At 32.3% G+C, this 22133-nt stretch overlaps 3 protein-coding genes across 6 annotated transcripts; 1 reads left to right on the top strand and 2 right to left on the bottom strand.

Moving 5' to 3' along the window:
* Nucleotides 1-3962: 3962 nt before the first annotated feature.
* On the bottom strand, nucleotides 3963-8284 carry LOC146944119 (CBL-interacting protein kinase 5-like). Its single transcript, XM_085747913.1, has 3 exons — nucleotides 6743-8284; nucleotides 5897-5974; nucleotides 3963-4856 (listed from the first exon to the last, which is right to left on the bottom strand). The coding sequence occupies exons 1-3, from the start codon at nucleotides 8072-8074 to the stop codon at nucleotides 4269-4271; spliced, it is 1998 nt and encodes a 665-aa protein (XP_085604039.1). The 5' UTR covers nucleotides 8075-8284; the 3' UTR covers nucleotides 3963-4268.
* Nucleotides 8285-11973: 3689 nt separating this feature from the next.
* LOC146944118 (protein DOG1-like 4) lies at nucleotides 11974-13080 on the top strand. Its single transcript, XM_085742507.1, has one exon. It carries the CDS (start codon nucleotides 12183-12185, stop codon nucleotides 12882-12884), a length of 702 nt encoding a protein of 233 aa, XP_085598633.1. The 5' UTR covers nucleotides 11974-12182; the 3' UTR covers nucleotides 12885-13080.
* A 3488-nt stretch (nucleotides 13081-16568) lies between these two features.
* On the bottom strand, nucleotides 16569-21425 carry LOC146944117 (protein MALE DISCOVERER 2-like). 4 transcript variants are annotated; one of them, XM_085742503.1, is made up of 14 exons: nucleotides 21053-21425; nucleotides 20577-20923; nucleotides 20343-20475; nucleotides 20076-20147; nucleotides 19601-19744; nucleotides 19378-19521; nucleotides 19079-19180; nucleotides 18921-18964; nucleotides 18410-18841; nucleotides 18111-18301; nucleotides 17880-18012; nucleotides 17544-17701; nucleotides 17279-17464; nucleotides 16569-17156 (listed from the first exon to the last, which is right to left on the bottom strand). In XM_085742503.1, the coding sequence occupies exons 2-14, from the start codon at nucleotides 20674-20676 to the stop codon at nucleotides 16896-16898; spliced, it is 2100 nt and encodes a 699-aa protein (XP_085598629.1). In that variant the 5' UTR covers nucleotides 20677-20923; nucleotides 21053-21425; the 3' UTR covers nucleotides 16569-16895. The 4 variants fall into 4 exon arrangements, with proteins under 4 accessions (XP_085598629.1, XP_085598630.1, XP_085598631.1 ...); XM_085742504.1 differs by lacking the exon at nucleotides 21053-21425 and having other exon boundaries at nucleotides 19601-19732; nucleotides 20577-20828; XM_085742505.1 differs by lacking the exons at nucleotides 19079-19180; nucleotides 21053-21425 and having other exon boundaries at nucleotides 20577-20828.
* Between the last annotated feature and the right edge of the window lie 708 nt (nucleotides 21426-22133).

Here is a 22133-nt window from a genome sequence, read left to right as displayed (position 1 = left end):
GAGTCGAAGCTTCTGCTGCTGATTGTTGTGTTGATGCTTCAGAAGAGGCCATAGCTAATCACAAATACATATAACAGTGAGAAAATCAGAGACATTTACATTTACATTTACTTTTGTGTGTGAAACAACAACAACAGAAGCAGCATGTTCAAAAAAAAAACAACAACAGAAGCATATGATCGATCACATACATAATAACAACATCAGATTCAATTTCTTTAAAAAAAAACATCAGATTTATAGGACGTTATTGTAAGCATATATGTTCAATAAACCTTATATGTTCATGACCCTAAACCCTAAATTATGAAACAATCAGACTAAATGATGAAAATAAATAAATCAAAACAAGAAATCAACATTAAATGATAAATCAATTAGTAATAACCAAAAAGAAGCAAAGAAATCTGGAAAAAAAAAGGGTTTTCACGTACATGTTTGAGAAACAGGGAACGACGGAGACGGCGACGGCAAGGAGACGGCATGGAGGATGATGGTAAGATGATGGTAAGAAGATGATGGTAAGGTTTGACAAGCGGCGGCTTCTATTCTCTTCTCTCTGTACGTGAAATTGGAGGAAGTGAGGAACTAGGTTTAAGACTTTTTCTCTTTTTTTTTAATTGCCAAATCCACCAAAACGACGTCGTTTTGGGTAAGTTTTTTTTTTTTAAAAAAAAAACCGGTCTGACCACGACTCGGCCGAGTCACCGGGTTTTACCGGTTTTGACCGAGTTAACTGCATGGCCGATCCAAATGATGGCTCGAACCGGCCTACCCACCGGTTCACGGTCCGACCGGTCCGACCGGCCGGTCCGAGCCGAGTTTCAAAACTATGCTCCTAAGTGCACATCTAAAATCTTCAGACCGAGAAAAATACTCGAAATGTATTTGATTCGATGATCGACTAATTTAAAAGATCAATTCTGATGGGACTCAATTTTATATGGACAACACAGGTTGTTGACACATGAGAAATTGGAATTTGAAATCTAAAGAGAGGTATTTTGTCTCTTATGACAAGGCTCACTTACAACATTAACGGGTATTAAAATAATTGTAGATATTTTTAAGAAGTTTAAATAAATCAACACAATTATCAAGAATGCAAGTGATTTGGCGTAGACTTTCTGTGATTATGATTACGTGTATAATTTCACTTTTGTTCTTATATCGATATTGAACACAAAATATAGTATGTGTCACCCTTGTATAATAGTAATGAATAAGTTCAATATCTCATGCAGACTTATTTCAAGACAATCATGTATTTTACAGTGATACTCTATCAAGGGACCCCACATATATTACTCGTGCATTGTAGGAGTGACAAACCTCATCTAGGTCACTTATATCCCTCTCTATGACTTGTAGAGTGCCTAATTAATTGACTTTATAATCGTAATGTAACAAACAATGTTTGACGACAATAAAAGATTGAACTCCTCATGTAAGGACCATAGTGGTTCTAGGTCGAAAATAACATGCATCACTATGAGAATATGTAACTTATAACAACAACATAACATACTATTTAGTATTCTCATGTGACCGTAATATAAATAATAATATAAGCGGTTTATCATGTCCTTATCCAATAATAGATCTTCATCTTACTCCATGTTGCACCATATTTCTATCATATCATGATCACCAAAATAGCTCTTAAAATGGTTTTTTTTTTATTTGTTTTTATCAAATATCGTAATTATGAGAATCGCACGTATAAAATACTCCCTCCGTCCCCGAATAACTGACCCATTTTCTAAAAAAAAGTGTCCCAAAATAACTGACCCATTTCAATTTTCAATACAACTTTCATCATTCCCAATACAATATAACACTAAATAATACTACTTTTATCATTCCCAATACAATATATTCCACTTTCCCCTTTATTTATACATTTTTCTTAATCTGTGTGAAATGAGTCAAGGGATCAAATAAATTGGGACGGAGGGAGTATGGAGAAGTGACAAATATTAGTTTCAAACCTGCACTCCAACAATCAAATGTTTATGCGGGTATCAAATGTACTTTTCAAGACTTAAAAATACTAGTTACTACTATTAATTAGGTTAAATCATAAAATTAAACCACGTGGCCCTCTAACGTCATCCTCCTTTGTACCAGAAAATACTACACTACTTGCTGACTGTTTGGCCACTAATGTGGATAACACTACTAGATACCTTGATAAGGACTATGATTTTGCGTGTGTTCACTGGCAGCTTTAAATTTTGGATTTTAAAAAATGAACTTTCGAATGAACTCCTTGTTAATTAGGGAACAATAATTTTCAAATGAAAAGATAATTGAATAGAAACATATACGCATTTACTAGGGCTCTCAAATAACGCCAATGCAAAATAAATCTCACACACACACACACACACACACACACACACACACACACACATATATATATATATATATATATATATGGCTGAGCTCTATCCTCTAGAAAATTTGAGATGCTTCTTCCTCATGCATGATGAAATTAGAGCCATATTTCCAAGATAAATGTAGCAAAGAATCACACATATACATGTCTTCCATTCGTAATGTGGCTATTGTCCAAGTTAAAAGATTTAAAAGGGCATTTGCATCATGATCTTTAATATTGTGAACAATTGGGGTTAAATTTGGTTTATGAGGATTATACTTGCAGTTGTGATACCATCACACAGACATCATAATATTTTCTTCATAGTAATCTTATCATGTATTGGTGTGTCCACATTTATTGTTGTATAAATGATGAAGAAGATATTGAATTGGAGAAATGCATGTATAGTATGAATTAGAAAGTTCAATTGAAAATTGAAATTAATCAATCATTTTGAGACAACTCTTTTTTATTTTATTTTAAATGAATCCGTTATTTTAGGATGAAATGAATATTATTTAACAACTTTTTCTTAGGAAATTATTTAATTTTGCAAAGATTGAAAACTTTGTTTTTATATAGGAAATTATTTAATTTTGCAAAGATTGAATATATTTGTGCTTCAGGCAAGGCCATCACAGAAAGGGAATTGCTCTTCTTCCATATGTTTTTGCTCATTTTCGCTTAAAAATACACATGCATAGTTAACTCTGAGAATACACTTGCGTGAGTTAACTTACGCTCGTCTATTTTGACGGGAATGAGAAAAATAAATGGGAGAATAGCGGTACTCTCACAAAAATGAGTTAGGCCTGAAACAACATTGAAAGTGGTTGTGTCTTTTTAGAAGCATGTGTAACATTTTAGTAGCTACTTTCCGCACACCCTTTTTTTTCACGACACATGGTTCCTCTGTACTATTAACTTTTGGAGGTGTAATATTTCGCAACTATATAATGTGCTTTGAAAGTTTACTTCTGAACAATTTCCACTTACAAGTAGAAAAAAAAATTAAGTGAAATAGATTGGTAGTACTATCCACTTTCATACTAATGGTATGTCTTTGCATGGTGTATAAATTTCACTAGCCCTTGTGATGGAAATATATTACTCTATAGACTTTATTAGAATATGTATATGTATCTTTTATATTTAGCATATATCTTTATTATAAGTGGAAAATAAAAATATGAATGCATGCATCTAATAATCAAATACCTCCGGTCAATTTCCATTCATCTAATTTTATTTCCTAAACATGTCTAGCACTAACAAGAAGGAGACAATACACCGGATACAGTGGCTGAGATTATTTATAGATGGTTTTGTTAAAATGCAATGTAGTCGTTCAATCTCAAATTAATAGTTGAGATCAATTAATGTGTTTAAATACATTTTTTTCAAATGCATGTAATCTAGGTTAGTTTTCTAGTGCCACTTGCCTCGGTTTAATATAATTTCTCACCATCAAGAGGCACTTTAATGAATATGAGAGAAACAGAAACTACATTTATATATATACATAATATTTTTTTCAACTTCATATATGAAGAAAAACTTTATGAAAGATGGAGCATTGAGAGCAAGGTTGCAACATGTGTAAGACAATTAAATGGAAGAACACCTCAAAGAACATCTTCTATCCATGAAAATAAGAAAGAAGAAGCATACAAATATATCCAAAGCTACCGTTGACATAGTTTTAAATTGCAGTTGAAGTTACGTTGCAAACTAATAAGGTAATCAACACGGTCAAATTTACGGTTGTAATGTCGTTGTGGTGACTTCAAAAATCTATTATACGGTAGCAACAATTGCGGCTGTGGACTGAAATTTAAAACCATGACTATTACCGCTCATATCCTTGTCAAACCCAAACAATTTAATTTAGAGAAGGCTTTAAGTATTGGTTCCAGAATTTCCTATATTCTAATATGTCTCCAGCAATTTTTCTCAACTCAACAATATAGAATGAAGATGTAACTTCAAAAATTTCTATATCTATACTGAGTTGTTCATCTATCCTTGTCTCGATTTCTTCCAATCTAACAATCCCATTTTGCTTCATAACCTTAAATCTACCATCTATTTGTGCTATTTCTTCAAGTTTTGACACAACAGTTGAAGGTGGTCTTTTTGTGGTAAATCGTGCATGATGTCTTTTACTCATATCTTTCTCAAACAAACAAGAAAGATCAATTCCTGGAGAGAGTGATATGATTTCAAATGCATTAATGGAACGATATAGCTTCGTAGAACATTCTTCATCTTTAACAGACATTGGACTTAGCCACTTAGGTATTCCTCTAGGTGAAGAATTAAGGCCTTTGGTAAATATGGTTAATTCGTTAATCCGTTGAGAGAGATATTTAAGGTAACTCATAACTAAAACAGGACCCAAAATGGATGTAATGGGGTTTGGATCCCCTCCAGTGACTGCACCATGCAGTGAAATCTTGTCCATTGGAAATTAATTAAGTGGGAGTATTTAATGTTTAAAAAGAAGAGAGAGATAACTATTAATGGCTGTGATTAAAACTGGAGAAAAAACTGGAGAGACTTCACTGGAGAGGATCCTTTCCCTGTATAAAAATAGTGAAAACAAAGATATGAATATGGGGAATGCATTGATGTGCGGATTTATGAGATCAGATATTATTGTTGACTGTTGTTATGTTTAACTGCACCTAAGTTAAGCAACTAAATGGATGGATTGGCTATAATTGTGTTCATTATGGAAGAGTTTTATATGAATCCGTACAATGTCATTTGAACAACTATTTTAAGAGACAACTCGTGGAACAACCAAAATATACAAAGAAACGTAGGCTTGACACAAAAACCAAAGCAATAGAGAGAGAAATTGAGAACAAGATGTGAGTGTGAGAGAAAAAATTGTCATAAAAATTGTGTTGTTCAAACATCATTGCTCAAACAAAATATACCAACAGTAAATATAAATATAATAAAAAAAACAAGCCCCCCACCCCCCCGCAAAAAAAAGTTTCCCAGGCCTATGGCAATATGTTAAATTGAAATATTTTATTATTTAATTAGATTTAATATCTTTAAGTCTGGATATGTTGTATGGGTGCAAATATGTATACGATATATATCTCTCTCTCTCTCTCCCTTCATCCAATAAAAACATTAAATTTCTTAGGTCTTTGATCGTGAAGCAAAATATTCAAGATATGGTATTGGTGTTATTTGAGATGAAAAATGGGCCACTTTTATAGTTTGTAAACCCATTGTCCCATGATAATTGCTCTTCAAGCTGCTAAAATTGCTCTCTCGCGTCTTAAAACCCTCCTCCGGCAGTAGTTAACTGCCGTTCGCAAATAATTTTTTTTGGATAGCAAACGGCAATTAACTGTTGTTGGGATGCAGGAGAACAAATTTGACAGCTTAAAGAACAATTATCTTGTCCCATTCGTCATTTGTTTGCTTAGTTCTAGAATTGTTAAGGGGTTTCTATTAACAACTCCTTTTTTTTCTTCTTCCAAATACCTTCATGTCAATTTCCATTAATCTAGTTTCCTTGTTAATTTTTCTTTCATGAAATTTCTTGAATATGACTATCACCAACTAGAAGCACATAATGCACCGAATAGAATCAGAAAATAAATTGGAAACGTTTGGATTGTCAAGTAAAAGGGAACTACTTTTTTTTGGTTGAATAAAAGTAAAAGGGATCTGTTAGAAGAACAGTTTTTATACACGCCCTCCAGGTCAAATACTTCTAGTGGTGTCAGCGTGACAGTGTAATGTGTAAGAACAAAATCTTGTACTTAAACATTAGAGCTGACATAAGAACTTGTATATGAGATGATCTTATAAAAAATGTAAGATATTTCATTTATTGTCTTGTCTTGTTCGTGTTTAAGGTTGTATTTGAGTAACACATTATTGAAGTTTTTAAGTCATGCAATATGTACATTTATATGCATCTTATGAGCTAGCTTTTGAGAGTGACAATTAAATTAATTTAATATTTGATGCATATATGTGCTCATACATCTTCATTGTGAGATTCAAATTCATTCAACATTGTATTTGACTCTCAACAATTACGTAATACAAGTTGGTTTAGAGTGTTTCACTAAGTATGTTAACACTATTAGAAATTTGCTAATTGCCTATGGATTTTCCTGGGAATTTCGGTGACAATTCCATAGGAAACATTTACCTTTGGATTTTGCCAAGGATTTAAGCTCCCAAATAGAGCACTTTCTTCTATCCAAGAAAAAAAAAATCCTATAAATACTTTTTTGAAGCTACTATATGTAATGATCATATCCTCCTGGACCTTGCGTATGCGGGAACTTTAGTGCACTAGACTGCTCTTTTTTATTAGTATTGTTCATATCCTTGCGAATCCCAAACAATTTCACTTAGAGAAGGCTTTAAGTATTGGTTCCAGAATTTCCTATATTCCAATGTGTCTCCAGAAATTTTGTTCACCTCAACAATATAAAATGAAGATGTAACTTCAAAAATTTCTGTATCAATTGTGAGTTGTTCATTTATCCCTGTCTCAAATCCCTCCACTCTAACAATCCCATTTTGCTTCATCACCTTAAATCTACCAACTGATTGTGCTGTCTCTTCAAGTTTTGACACAATTGTTGAAGGTGGTCTTTTTGTAGCAAATCTTGCATGTTGTCCTTCACTCGTATCTTTTTCAAACAAACCCGAAAGATCAAGTCCCGAAGAGAGTGATATGATATCAAATGCATTGAAACAATATAGTTTCATAGGACATTGTTCATCTTTAACAGACATTGGACTTGATAGTGGTGACAAATCATCAAATGCATTATGAACATCTGAGATATCGCCGTGTGTAGGCGATAAATGTGGTCCTTCAATCTGTTTATACCCTTTTCTAAACCAACTATTTTGCATAATCTTGTTAATAGTAATTCTTGTTCTTGGATCAGGATCAAGGATTCTATAAAGAAGCCTTTTCACATCAGAATGAAACCATTGTGGAAACTTGAAATCAGCATTTGCAATCTTCTTATACATCTCCATTAAATTTCTATCATTGAAAGGAAGAAAACCTGCCAATAGAACAAAGAGAATAACACCACAAGACCAAATATCTGCCTTGGCTCCATCATAGCCTTTCTTCTTGATAATCTCAGGTGCTACATAAGCTGGAGTACCACATGTTGTATGAAGAAGATCATCTTTCTTTTTTGATTCCAACAATGCACTAAGACCAAAATCAGCAACTTTAAGGTCACCATTTTCGTCGAGGAGAAGATTTTCCGGTTTAAGGTCGCGATGATAAATCCCTCTTCTATGACAATGATCAACAGCTGCAATAAGTTGCTGGAAATATTTCCTAGCCATATCTTCCCTCAGCTTCCCTCGAGACACTTTATGGAAAAGCTCACCACCTTTCACTTGTTCCATTGCAAAATATATCTTTGTTTTGCTTGCCATGACCTCGTAGAATTCGACAATGTTAGGGTGTCGAACAAGACGCATCACCGAGATTTCACGCTTGATTTGCTCCTTCAAACCGACTCTCATGATCATCGCTTTGTCGAACACTTTGATGGCAACATTTTGTCCTGTCTTTAAGTTCCTTGCATGGTAAACTTTGGCAAAAGTTCCTTGGCCAAGCATGCGTCCTACCTCATACTTATGCATTAGAATTGTTGCTTTGTTCTCCATTTTTAATACCTATTATCTTAACTTTAATACCTATTATCTTGTTTTTATGCTTTCCATTTGTTTAATGGGGTGATGAAACTTGAAGAAAGGAGCATGGAAAACATGGAAGCTTGGGAAGCTGGAGGGACCACAATGACCTTTGAAAGGGTTGAGACCAGAGGGGCACTCCTCTTGGTGAAGAATGATAAAGTCTTATGGTTAATACATTGAGAGAGATATTTAAGGTAACAGAAATCCAAATCAAGATACAAAGTAGTTGTAATGTATAAAAATAGTGAAAATGAAAATTTATAAACATAGGAATGTTCATTGTGACTGTTAATTTGTGTGATCAAATTTTTAACTGCACCTTATTTTTTTGGTGGTGAAACCCCAGACTTTTTTTGGTGGTTCTTTTAACTGCACCTATGTTAAGCAAATAAATAGAGGGATTTGCTATTATTGTGTTTATGGTATGGAATTAGATGCTTTTGCAGTTCAGGAAAAACAGAATATACCAAGGTAAAATTAAAGAGCGGTGCTACTTAACATGAAGTGGAATTCACAGGATTCACGAAACCTTCACAATTTAACTACAATAAACATCAATATAATATTAAAAAAAAAAACATCAAAGGCGTTTTTGGCGTAAAAAACGACAAGACTAGTATTATTCTTATTTTTCGTTGTGAAATTGTTCGTGGTAAAAGGCATTTCCGAAAATTAAATGTACTCTTTGAAAGCACAAAAGTAGGTTAATCACTAATTATTAAAAGCACCATAATTTAAATATTGAATAAATCATCAATTTAGTCACTAATTATTATCTTCTCTCTAATCCAGTCTCTAAATTATAAAAATATAATAAGTAGCCCCTACCTTCCAATAAATAAATAAATGAGTAGTCTCTAAAGTGTATAAAATTTATTAATTTGGTCTAAACTATCAAGATGTTGTGGATTTATTTAATGAAATTTCCTACTCTAAAATGAAATAGCTTTAATTATCGTTTTAATCCCTCTTTTTCACATGCTAATGGGATTGGCCTCCCTATTTTAAAATTCATCAATGTTGTCTTTCTCACGGAGTATTTTTTAACTAAAAAGTGATGATTTGACATGTTTTAGATATCGAATGGTCACCACCCATGAATTTGTAAGAAAACTCCCTAAATTTTGTAAATTGAACTTAGAAATTATTCATTTCTTTAATTTATTTAATGGCGTATAAATAATTTATCCATCTAGATGACTTTACATCATCAAATCGTATGTTACATCAATTAAAATATGTAAATTACCATTTTTTTAGTTCAGAAATTTGAATGCGAGACCAAAACTAGTGAATTTCAAAATAAGGGTGCTAATTTTGTGAGAGGATAAAAATACGGGGACTAAAATTGTAATTAAACCAATCAAATCTAAGCAAAAAAATCCAAAAAATCAATTGTATTTGATCCAAGATTTAAGCTATATACATTTGACTTTTTAAATTACTTATACTTTATCCATTCCCTTTGAGTTTTCTTTTTAAGATTATGTTAACATATAAAGGTAAGATCTAGAATATGGGAGCTAAAATTATAATTAAACCAATCAAATCTAAGAAAAAAATTCAAAAAAATCAATTGTATTTGATCTAAGATTTAAGCTATATGTCATCAAAAAACAAAAAAAGATTTAAGTTATATACATTTGACTCTTTAAATTACTTATACTTTATCCATTCCCTTTGAGTTTTCGTTTTAAGATTATGTTAACATTTTTTTTTTGAAAGAAGATTATGTTAACATATAAAGGTAAGATCTAGAATATAGGGGCTAAAATTATAATTAAACCAATCAAATCTAAGCAAAAATTCCAAAAAAAAAATCAATTGTATTTGATCTAAGATTTGAGTTATATACATTTGACTTTTTAAATTACTTATACTTTCTCTATCCCCTTTCGGTTTTCGTTTTAAGATTATGTTAACATATAAAGACAACATCTAAAGTATGGGGGGATAAAGTTGTAATTAAATCAATCAAATCTAAGGGAAAAAATCCACAAAAATCAATTGTATTTGATCTAAGAATAATTACTTATACTTTCTCTTTTTTTTTGTCAGGTAGCTTAGTGGCACCTTATAAGGTGAATAAGTGGGGTGTTCGGGGTTCGAACCCCGGCCCCTGCATATAATAATGCATTGTTCTACCAACTGAGTTATGCTCACTGGACTACTTATACTTTCTCTATTCCCTTTCAGTTTTTGTTTTAAGATTATTTTAACATATAAAGACAACATCTAAAGTATGGGGGATAAAATTGTAATTAAACCAATCAAATTTAAGCAAAAAATCCAAAAAATCATTGTATTTGATATAAGATTTGAACTAAATACATTTGACATATTAAATTACCGATACTTTCTCTATTCCCTTTCTGTTTTCGTTTTAAGTTTATTTTAACATATCAAGACAACAACTAAATTTTGTTACTTTTTATCAAATTATTTAACTTCATTTTATAATACTCTTAATTATTTATCAATTCATTCCTAAAAAAAAAAACTATTTATCAATTCATTATACTTATTTATCTCTTTACACTATATAGTTTACCACTAAAATAAGGCAAATTTTATGGTACACCTAAAAATTTGAGTGTACCGATACACCAAATCGTTAAATTAATAATTAAATGAGTTGTTTTTTTTTTAAGAAAAAGAATTCTTTTCTATCATAGACAATTATAATAATTAAATCTTATTTACCAAAAGCTTCGACGAAATAAAATTTATTTTTTTTGAATTTTTATTATTCATAATAAAGAATATTTGTTTTTGTCAAAAAAAATAAAGAATATTTGTTATTTTTTATGAGAAAATGTTAAAAATTTAATATGATTCTTATAACCAATGAAATGATGTGTTTTCTTATGTTAAAAATTTAATATGATTCTTATAACCAATGAAATGATGTGTTTTCTTATGAAATGATGTTTTCTAAAATATAAATATTGACAAATATCTTTTTATTTCATAAAATGATCGTTAATTTATAAATTTATGGAGCAAGAGTACCGAAACACCTCAATTTGTGAGGTGTACCGTAGAAGTACCCCTAAAATAATAGTTTTTGTTGCATTGAACTTTACAAAAGTAACACTTATAAAGAAAAAGATGGAGTACTTCAGACACTACTTAATATTTTAATTTTCGATGTATAGAATACACAATTTTAAATAAAAGCTCACTATAGATTACCCCATGTCCCACAATATATGATATTCCAATAAAAAAAGTATCTCAATTTTTCTAGATAAATAGCATTTTCCAAAATTCCACATGTGTCTTGAAAAATTCTTGATGCTATTTTTTTAGATAAATAGCATTTTCCAAAAAAGTATCTCAATTTATATTCGTTAACATTTCTCTATACATTGATTTAACTCAAGTGCTAAATTTAAGTATCTTAGAGATTTTCATGGTATAGTCCACAAGTCGTAAATCAACCAACAAATACCAAAATCAGTAAGTTGAATGTTGCGACCCGGGTTGAACATGAAATTTTCACTTATGTGAGTTTTGAAGTGATTATTGTAAGGAAACGAAAAAAGATTCCATGGTATATTCTATAAATGTTATGTTATGCAACATAAAATTTGTGTTTTTGCCTCAAGGAGGTGGATGCGGGCCATGCATCTGCTTGCAATGACCCACTCACTCTGCCTAATCACACTCCACGTGGAGTCCTAACAACCTCACACAATGACACGTTTGTTGGTCTCTTCCCAACACCACACAAAAACAAGGGTTCAGGTGACTTGTCAATTTACTCTTCTACCCTCTTAACCATATGCCCTTTCACTATAGTCAAAGGCCCATACCATAAAGCTGCATAATGCTAAAATACGATACGCTCACGTATATATATGTCCCTCTCCCTTCTTGCAATGCGTCAATCCCACTTGTTTGTGTGTAATCCATGCAAATGTATTGCTCACTACACTCTTTTACTTTCGTGTCTTTTTCTCCTCTTTCCATCTGTTCTTTTTACACCTCCTTCTAACTTCTAACACACCATAAAAACCCACATTTCCAACATACACCAAAACACAAACATAGAGTATAGTTTCTTTTTCAAAACATGAAGAACCTTGTTGTGGAGAGGTTCTCTGAATTCTACGAGAAATGGGTTGTGAAGCTGGAAGAGATTCAACGTCAACTTCTTGAAGTATTAAGGAGAAAAACTGAGGTAGTGATGAATGAACAAGAACTACACACACTGGTTTCAAAAGTCACTACTCATGTGAAAGAATACTACACTGTAAAATGGGGTGCAGCACATGAAGATGTTTTGGTGTTTTTTACACCAACATGGCTTACACCTTTGGAAAATGCTCACCTTTGGGTGACTGGTTGGAAGCCCTCCACAGTCTTTCACATTCTTGAGGATCCAAAAGCTGAGTTTAACATGACAGAGGAGCAAAGGAAGAAGATACTAGGAGAACTAAGAGTGAGAATAAGGATGGAGGAAGAGAAAGTGGAGAGGGAAATGGAGAGACAACAAGTGGCTATGGCTGATTTGAAGATGGTGGAGTTGGCGAAATTATCATGCAGAGCAAAGAAAGATGATGGAAGAGTTGATGGAATGGTTGGTGTGGCTTTGAATGGAGTTTTTGCTGGTTTGGAAAAGGTTATGAAAACTTCTGATTGTGCTAGACTTAAGTCACTTAAAGGAGTTTTGGATATTCTTAGTCCAATTCAGTGTGTTGATTTTTTGGCTGCACATATTGGTATGCAGTTAAGGTTGAGGCAACTTGGGATGAAGATGATCACTATTGAATGAAGAAATTTTAGTAGTGAGTATTATTGTACATCTTTAATTTAGGCTTAATTAATCAAGTTGTTAAGTATACTCCTTCATCAACTAGTATCCAAATGAAAAATTGTTTAGTTTATGATGAAGTGGTAGTATTCTTGTTGTGTTGGCTTTTCAAGCTCTTCAATTAATGCAATGAAATGAAGAAAAAAAATTAATTGTATATGATATGATTTCCTTATGTAAACAAGAAATGAAGTTATGGAAGTCAATAAATTTTGTAATGTGATGAAATTGAATTTTTTTAGTATGAATTAAGCATTCAAAGACACATGACTAAGAGATTTTTAATGTGATTAAATTGAATTTTCAAGTATTATGATAGCAAAAGGAGAAAGTCAACAAAATCTATGTCCTCTTAGGAAGTTTGTGAAGTGTTGGAGAAGGAGAAGCAAGAGTGTCGGTTCAACATTACATCATCAATCTATTTTGGAGTGACATGAGAGTGTATATAGTCACAATTGTGTGTAAAAGTAAAGATGGTTTATGTTTTAGGGGACACGGTGCACATGCAAACATAAACAGTGAGAAAACGTGACACAAGAGAAGGGTACGTAATGGATGATTTCATCTTACACGCAAGATTTATATTATGAGACAAATATCCATTTCAAAAAAAGAGGTGTTAACTCATATTCAAGAGTAAGATATGTTGCTGTCATGCTTGCACTTGTAAGAGTCACAAGCTGACGTCTAAAACGATTTCCCAAGAAATTGATGTGGCATGTGAAGCCATTAAGTCTCTAATTAAGTCTATATTTGGTAATTATGGTGGCATGCCAGAATCAATATGAATCACCGTGATTTTATGTGATTTTTCAAAAGTTTTAAAGTATAGTTTTTCTGGATTGCTATGATTTTAATATATTCATCGTGATACCAAACATATATTAAGTGGATGCTTGAAACATCGGTGGTGCTAAAATTCTTGCTTCCTGTAGTTTTATAAAAGGAATATGTAAGAATAATATGAAGATGATGTATTGGAAGGCAAAAGGCAATGTTTATAAATTATAACATATGGCTCACGGTTACAATCACTACATTGCTCTATATGTAGAGCTAAAATATAACTGAAAAATAGAAGATAAAATCCCTAAAATTATTGTCTTGAAAACAAATCATAACTGAAAAACAACACACTAATGACTCTTAAAAAACTTATTAATAATGTAACTGAAAAATACCAAAGCAATTTCAACAAATCTCCTCCTTGCCTTAGTTGCTGCAAAGTCCCGGCTTGTCTTTTAATATTTCAAATCTTGCTTTTGGTAAAGCCTTTGTTAACACATCAACCCCTTGATCATCAACTTTGAACTCATTGCTTTTGTTCACCAAGATCTCATTGCTTCTTCTAATTGGAACATCTTCTATGTCATCATCAGTTATGTCATCATTAGAATACTCATAAGTTTCCGGCAACGACTTCTTTATTGGCTGATTTAGAGCATAACTTTTAGCTCTCATTTTAAGCTTAAATACATCTTCGCCTTTAACATCTTTGATCAAGCACACATTGTCTTCAAATATGACTTTGAAACCCTTTTCAACAAGTTGTGGGACACTAAGCAAATTTTGATCAATGTTAGGCACAAATAAAACATCAGAAATATATTTCATACCGGATAAACTTTCAATAGCAACCATCCCTTTTCCCTTGACTGAGATGAAATCACCATTTCCAATTTTTACTTTGGAAACAACGGTTTTCTCAAGCTCTTTAAAGAGCTTATGATCATTGGTCATATGATTTGTGCAGCCGCTGTCAATTACCCACAAGTCACATGAACTATTGCTTGTAGCATAGCATTTTGCAACAAAAAGTAGTTCTTCTTCTTGTTGCTCCATGGATATCTTTGCCTCATCTGATTTTGACCTGCATACTCTCTCTACATGTCCCATGTTGCCACATTTTCTGCACTTGACATCAGACCTCCACCAAGATCTTATTTGAGGATGGTTTGTCTTTTTACAATGTGCACATGGTTGAAAAATATCATCATTTTACCTGTTGTTGCTGCCTCCTCCTGGACTTTTTGCTTTCACATACAAAGCACCTTATATGGACGCTTCTCCTCTCATCATTCGCCTTTGTTCTTGTGCCTGCAATGCATTCACCAATTCTACCAAGGAAATGCTTGACAAATCTTTTGTTTCTTCTAATGAAGAAATTTTTGATTCATATCTCTCAGGCACAGAAACCAAAAATTTTTGCACAATTCTTTCATCAGAAAAATCATTACCAAGTAATCTCACCTTGTTAACAACACCCAGCAACTTATCTGCGTACTCTTTTATGGTTTATGCCTCCTTCATTTTTAGCATCTCGAACTCCAGTATCATGTTGAGTATCTGCATGTTTTTTGTTCTTTCATTTCCTTCGTATTCTTTTTTGATGTAATCCTAAATGTCTTTTGCCGATTTCAAGTTCATGATTCTTGTAAATATTGTGCTTGACACCGCATGGAATAGACATGCTTTAGCTTTGGCCTTCCTTGTCTTCTTTCCTTTGTGAATCTTTATTTGAGCCACCGTTGGATTTTCCGGCAATGGCTCCACTTCATATTCTTCTTCTACAGCTTCCCAAAGGTCTAAGGCTTCAAGATATGTTGACATCTTAATAGCCCAAGCATGATAGTTTTCACCATCAAAAAATGGGTGGAGCAAGGGAGAAGTTTCTTTTAGTTTCCATATTGGGTTTGGTTTGTATGCACTCACAGATCCCTTAAGAAAATAAGCTCTGCTACCAATTTGTAGTTTTATAAAAGGAATATGTAAGAATAATATGAAGCTGATGTATTGGAAGGCAAAAGGCAATGTTTATAAATTATAACATATGGCTCACGGTTACAATCACTACATTGCTCTATATGTAGAGCTAAAATATAACTGAAAAATAGAAGATAAACTCCCTAAAATTATTGTCTTGAAAACAAATCATAACTGAAAAACAATACACTAATGACTCTTAAAAAACTTATTAATAATGTAACTGAAAAATACTAAGGCAATTTCAACACTTCCCAATGTATATCTTGTTGTAAAAACATGGAAGCTACAATTTGTAGCTTTACATTGGACGTACGTTTGGGGCCATCTAAACGCGAATACAAACATGTGCTAAGTATCTTGATAAACATTTTTTAGTCGGTAGATGAAAGGGCAAACACTACTTAAAAACTTGCACACATAAAAGGGAGATTTTGAGTTTGAACTCAGTTAACCATATAAAATGTCCAACTTAACAATTTCGGTATTATCAGTTGAGTTAAACTTTATGGACAATTGTCGAGAAAAAAATAGAATATAGCATAAAAATGTTATTTGAAAAAATGTATGAACCTTTCCTTAGTTTAGTTATTTATTCATCCTGCTCAAAAATAATTTTATTGTCTTGATCTTACTCTACATCCTCAGTAGCAGAATACATGCCTTCTAATTTAACATATGAATAAATGTTTGATATAACTTCCTTAAATAAAATATTAAGCAAGCAGTTGAGAAAACTTATATCTACTCTTTCACCCTTCAATTATTATTTTCTCTTCCTTTTAAGCATAGTTTTCAATTGTGAGATTATTTTTGCTCAAAAAAAAAATTTGTGAGATTATTTTTGGCTAGTAACTTGGTATTTCTGAAGAAATATTAGCATTTAGCATTAATAATTCAACAGATTACCTATATTGATTGGATGTCACACCATGTCATAATTTTTACATCCCAAACTTCATCAACTAAAATACAATTTACATTAAGGATCCCCCTAAACAGTACAACATAACACACTTTTCATTTAGACATAAATAGCTAATTAAGGTATTAATGATGAAGACTTTTACAACAGAACACTATTGAGATTGAAGAAATGCTTTGTTAGCAAACATCAATCAATCAATATACCACTCTAGTTATATCTTTGCAGAGGATAGAGAGAGTCTTGTTGAATGTTGATTTAAAACAAAGTGAGATAAAACTGACTTAAGTAGCCTCCACTGATAATATCTCAAGTTCAGCCCACCATAGTGGTGAAAGTCTTGGAACAGCTTGCTCAGGTGTCACACCAAGCACTTCCCTTAATCTGGAAGTTATGTCTCTCATTGTAGGTCTCAACTTTGGATCAGGTTGGATACACCCTTGAATCACTTCACAAATTACATCAAGTTCATTGTCCTTGAATGATTGCAGACTTGGATCAATCATGTAGCCTATGCTTCTCTTGTCATGTAAGAATTCAGCAGCCTAGCAAGTTAATGAAAATCTACATTAGTTACGATTTATTATTTGTTGTGTTCGGTTATTTAACAGCGTCGATGATTAAGAGTAAATCCTTTTGAAAAATGTTTTTTCAAAAGGATACTTACCCAGTGCACAAGATTTCCTTGTTCTTCAGATTGAGGCAATTTACCAGATATGATTTCTAGCAACAATATTCCAAAATCATAGACATTTTGGTCAAGACCAGTGCGGAGCATCTCATATTTCTTTGAATCGCCTCTAATACTTGATTTAGCTGGTTCTACGATACTTCTAAATGTGACCTCCGCAAGCTGAAACATCAATGGTTTGGTGATTTGCATATAATATAATGAAAGAAAATTATAGGATTGAAAAGAAATATATATGTACCTTTGCAGCATAATCATCTGTCAACGTGACCATAGTTGAAGAAACTTTGGTATGAGCTACTGGTGGATTTAATTCATGGTGCATGTATTGAAGACAATAGGCAGTTCCCATTATAATCCTTATCCTTTCACTCCAATTAAGACGTTCGACTTCTTTAACTGAAAAATTAAGAAACAAAATATTCAGAACTTAGCCTTTAAATTACAAGATATAATTTTATTTAGATTGCGGTCTGCAATTGCAACTGCGACTGCAATATAAAAGTCCGCAACGTGACTGTAACTGCAATTTAAAACATGTTCTGAGCAATGTAAGAACTAAAACAAAAAGCATTACCATGTAGGTGCTCAGATAGGCTTCCATTTGGTGCATATTCAAATATAAACATCCTTGTGAATGGTTCTTCTTCCTCACAGTATCCAATTAGATTGACAAAGTTCTTATGGTTAATGCGGGACAATGACGCAATCTGTAGCATACAAGAAACTAAATTAGCAAAAGAGAAATTTGGGATTGTTAAATGCAATCATCTTCTTTCTATTGAATTTAAGAGGACAATAGGAAAACCTTTCTCCTGTAGTTCAATTCCATGGTCTTAGTCCATTCCTGTCTAGAAGTAATCAGACCAGAAACAACTGCAATCTCGACTCCACTAGACAGTGTTCCTTTGTATATAGTGCATGCTTCAACATTGGTAACAATATTGCTGAAATCCTCACAAGCTGTCTCTAGTTCTGCTCTATTCAACTTAGGAACCCCTACATTTCATAACATAGAAAAAAATACATTGTTGTCAACACAATAATGATAAAATTAATTCATTGACTAAGGTCTAGTTTGTAGTATTCACAGATTTGAACTAGTACCTGTTATAAAAGCTTTTTGCAACTGTCCACTTATTCCTGTATTCCAAGGTTTAATTATTTTAGCTGCTGGTTTTTTCCAAAAGCAAAGAAGAACTATGATCACACTGACCAACACAACCACAGCTATGATAATAACTATATACTTCCAAAAATTTCCAAAAGTTTTGGGGTGGTCTTGACTTGCTTGCTTTCCATCATGTGAAGGATCCGAGGGAGAAGGCAACGGTGCATGTGACTGATTTTGTTTCTTATTCGCATCTGGAACAGCTGGAAAAGATCCACTACTAATGCTAATTGGAAGGTTACTGAAACCTGCATTAGGTCCACCACTATAAGGTGCGGCTGGAAGGTTATTCGATTGATCGAGTAACTTACGACGCGCATAATTGATTAGATTTGGCATGTTCATCTCAATCTCTGCCTCATTAGAACCTACATGATGCTAGACATTAGAAGAAAATATTTTAATTTATCAACAAGTCATAATTTAGTGAAGGATCTCGTGACTCACGAGGCTGAAGCTCGAAACATTTCTCTTCAGGGCCTTGCTTGAACCTACAAAAAGAGAACCAAAAAATTTAGTACAAAATGAGCATGACGAAAGGAGAACGTATAAATTTGTGTGCACATTAAGATTAAGAATATGCCAAAAATTAATTATCCACACACACTGGCAGTGAAAAGGCATTGAGGCATTTCAGAAGTGCTACTTTAATTGGAATAATCAATGAATCTGGTTTGTTCCATTGCTTGATGTTACTATGCCACACACTGCACATGCCATCCATCATAAAACACCAGAGATTACAAACTAGTCATATGCATACTTTCTTAACAAGAGAAAAATGCAACAAATGATGAAACTGTCACAGCAAGATTATTTATTGTCTCTTGGTGACTTAAACATGCAATGAAATTTCCAAGGTTACTTGCTGAGGGAAGAGGGAAAAAAATGAAGGTTTGCTTACCAGTGACCAAACTTTCTATTGATGCAGGCAAATAATGTGGTCAGAGTTGATGAACAATCATCATCAAGTTGTGATTTAAAGAGAAGTCTGAAATTTCCTTGATCTTGAGAGTCATTGTCTTCTATTTTGTTGTAACAAAGCAACCTAGGAGAAAATAAAATAAAATATCATTCAAGAATTAATACACATAAAGAACATGTAAATATTGAGCTAAGAAACTTACAAGTGTTTTAGTGATAACCTTCTACTAAGCTCTTCAGGGATGCTTCCTGACAAATTAGTATCCCTTAAATCCAATAACTCTAATTCAGCTAGATCTCCAAGTTCTTTAGGAATGTCACCAGAAAAGTTATTACTGCATAACACACTGTCTCAAAGAAACCAAATTTCAAATAAAAAAGATAGTAAAATATAGGGAATTAAAACAAGTAACCCTTATTAATATTTTTTATTAACTCAGTTTATTTATTGACATAAATGGTAGTAGTCAATGTGACAAGATCCATGCACACAAAAATAAATTTATGGTATCTAATAGAACTATATATAACAGAATCCTGCATTGAAAGATGATTTCCTTCTGTGAGAAAAATGCATATTCTAACTCATGGGGGAAAGTTACAAGTATTTTTTGTGTTTATGTGGATTACTTTCTGCAAACAAAAATGAAAGAAGAACATCAATATTAGATTCCTTACAGAGATTTTAAGTGACCAAGTTTCCCAAGCTCAGGAGCCAATGTCCCTTCCAAGGATAGCCCATTTAGGTCCCTACAAGAACACAAGTCATATTATTCAGCACTATAATTGTGGTCGCAATATAAAGATTTTAGATGTCTCTGCGACGACATCAAAGTTCGGAGTGTAACTACAACTATGACCGCAACCGCAATTTAGTAAAGTACTAGGAGAAACATTTTAGTGCAATAATTATAAGAAAGGAAAAGAATTACCAAAAGAACTTACAGCATCTGCACTTTACCATCGACGCAATGGACTCCAAACCAGTTGCAAGGGTCACAATCATTTGGATTCCAATTTTCCAAAGCAACATACGGATCACATGTTATTCTTGCATGAAACTCCAACAAAGCCAATCCTGCACAAAGTAAAAAAAAACAAAAACCCTAAGTTATAGTGATGTTTCCATTATACACTAATATGATAGGAAAATACTTAGAACCATGTGATAAAAGTTACCTTCATCGTTAAGCGACCAACACTCACGGATTCCCCAAACAGAAATGAAGCAAATATAAACTCTAAACCAAAATCCAAATGTGTTACATCTCATTCCCATTTCTTGTGTAGCCAATGCCACCTTAATGCAAAAATCCTTGGATGAAGCTGAAGAAAGTTACTAACTAGGAAAAAAAAAGCTTATATTATTACAATAGAAATTAAAGCTGCTGAGGTCCAATGATCATATCAGGATCCCTCATTTTTACAATGTTATCTCTTTGTTACAATATATTTAACAAAGACATAACAATGTAGCCTCTAATCAATATATCTTTCTCTCAATTATCCTCAAGAAATATTTGTACCTGAAAATTATCACAAAAACATAAATTAACAAAATGTATATGAATATGAATATGAATTAGATCAAGATGAGCATCGATATATATAGGGGAAAAAAGAAAAATGCATTGATATAGGAATTAATTACTTACCGCGTAGAAAGGGAAAAAGGGTGCAAAAATGAAGAATGTATAAGGCAAGGAACTTAATTCAATGGTGGTGTAATGGGGTGGATGCAAGGTGGTGACAACTTGGAACAAGGACAAAAAAAAAAGGCAGCAAAAGTTGAATATAAACAAAATTTAATTAAATCTTTGTGATTTTTATAATAAATATTTTTTATGAGTGTTTGTTTGTTTCTTTCTCTAATATTGCTGCCTTTTTAAGGATGATCTTAGAGGATCCTCTCTTCGACCATCTGCTTCAAAATGAGGATGTTTATTCTTTTTCTCTATGGTTTTTTCTGTGTCTCTCTCTCTCTTTCCAAAAATTTTCCAGTTGGTTTGATTCACTATTTTCGCTTTCTTTTTCTGTGTCTTGTTTCTCTCTCTTTCATCACCTCCACCAGCCACCCAAAATTTTCCGTTTGATTTTTATTTTATTTTATATTTCAATCATAATTAAAGAAAAGACGGACATCAATGTGCTCTTGTATCGCACGTTTCTTTTGTACTTTGTATATGTATATTATATTATATACATTTTGTTGTGAAATATTTTCATTAATTTAATTCATTTATGTGTTTGTAAGTTTGAAAATAAGATTAAATTTTGAAGAGCAAATTTGTAGTAAAAAAACCATTCAACTAGAAAATAGTTAGTTTTAAATTTTCTATAATTTTGGTATGAATTTAAAATTTAAATTTGAAAACAAATGAATTACTAAGAGTAATTTTTATCCAAAAAAGTTAATTGGTAGTTAACTTTAAAGTTGCTTTATATAATCATACAAATTATCATATGAGTATTTGGCGAAGAATTAAAGTTTTATAAGGTGCGTCAACATAGCTAGAATGTCTTCTATTCTCTTTTATTTCATTATACTCTTAATTTACCTATAAGCATTATTATTTTCTAAAAAAAATATTATTATGATGCTAAATTGCAATTTTAGTCACCCTTTTTTAAAATATAATAGTTTTAATTATTCCATCATATTTTTAAACTAAAAAATTAATGATGTGATATGTTTTAAATGACGTGGTATATGATTTGATGATAGAGAAAGATAAA

Source organism: Medicago sativa, chromosome 2 (genome assembly GCF_051527215.1).
Source record: "Medicago sativa cultivar Bolivia chromosome 2, Bolivia_mono, whole genome shotgun sequence".
Lineage (NCBI taxonomy): Eukaryota > Viridiplantae > Streptophyta > Magnoliopsida > Fabales > Fabaceae > Medicago > Medicago sativa.
Note: the sequence above shows the minus strand (reverse complement) of the source record. Positions and strands in the feature narration are given on the sequence as shown.

Bases quoted from the DNA above. Each gene is read 5' to 3' on its own strand.
- LOC146944119 (XM_085747913.1), bottom strand. From the start codon at position 8,074: ATGGAGAACAAAGCAACAATTCTAATGCATAAGTATGAGGTAGGACGC. The intron at 5,975-6,742 runs TAATAAAAAAGA...ATGTGCTTCTAG, and splicing joins CGCAAGGATATGAACAATAC to TTGGTGATAGTCATATTCAA. The intron at 4,857-5,896 runs GTATTTGGAAGA...CCACTTAATTAA, and splicing joins TAATGGAAATTGACATGAAG to TTTCCAATGGACAAGATTTC.
- LOC146944117 (XM_085742503.1), bottom strand. From the start codon at position 20,676: ATGGGAATGAGATGTAACACATTTGGATTTTGGTTTAGAGTTTATATT. The intron at 18,013-18,110 runs GTTTTCCTATTG...TGTATGCTACAG, and splicing joins AATTGAACTACAGGAGAAAG to ATTGCGTCATTGTCCCGCAT. The intron at 17,702-17,879 runs GTAATGCTTTTT...TTAATTTTTCAG, and splicing joins CCTATCTGAGCACCTACATG to TTAAAGAAGTCGAACGTCTT.
- LOC146944118 (XM_085742507.1), top strand. From the start codon at position 12,183: ATGAAGAACCTTGTTGTGGAGAGGTTCTCTGAATTCTACGAGAAATGG.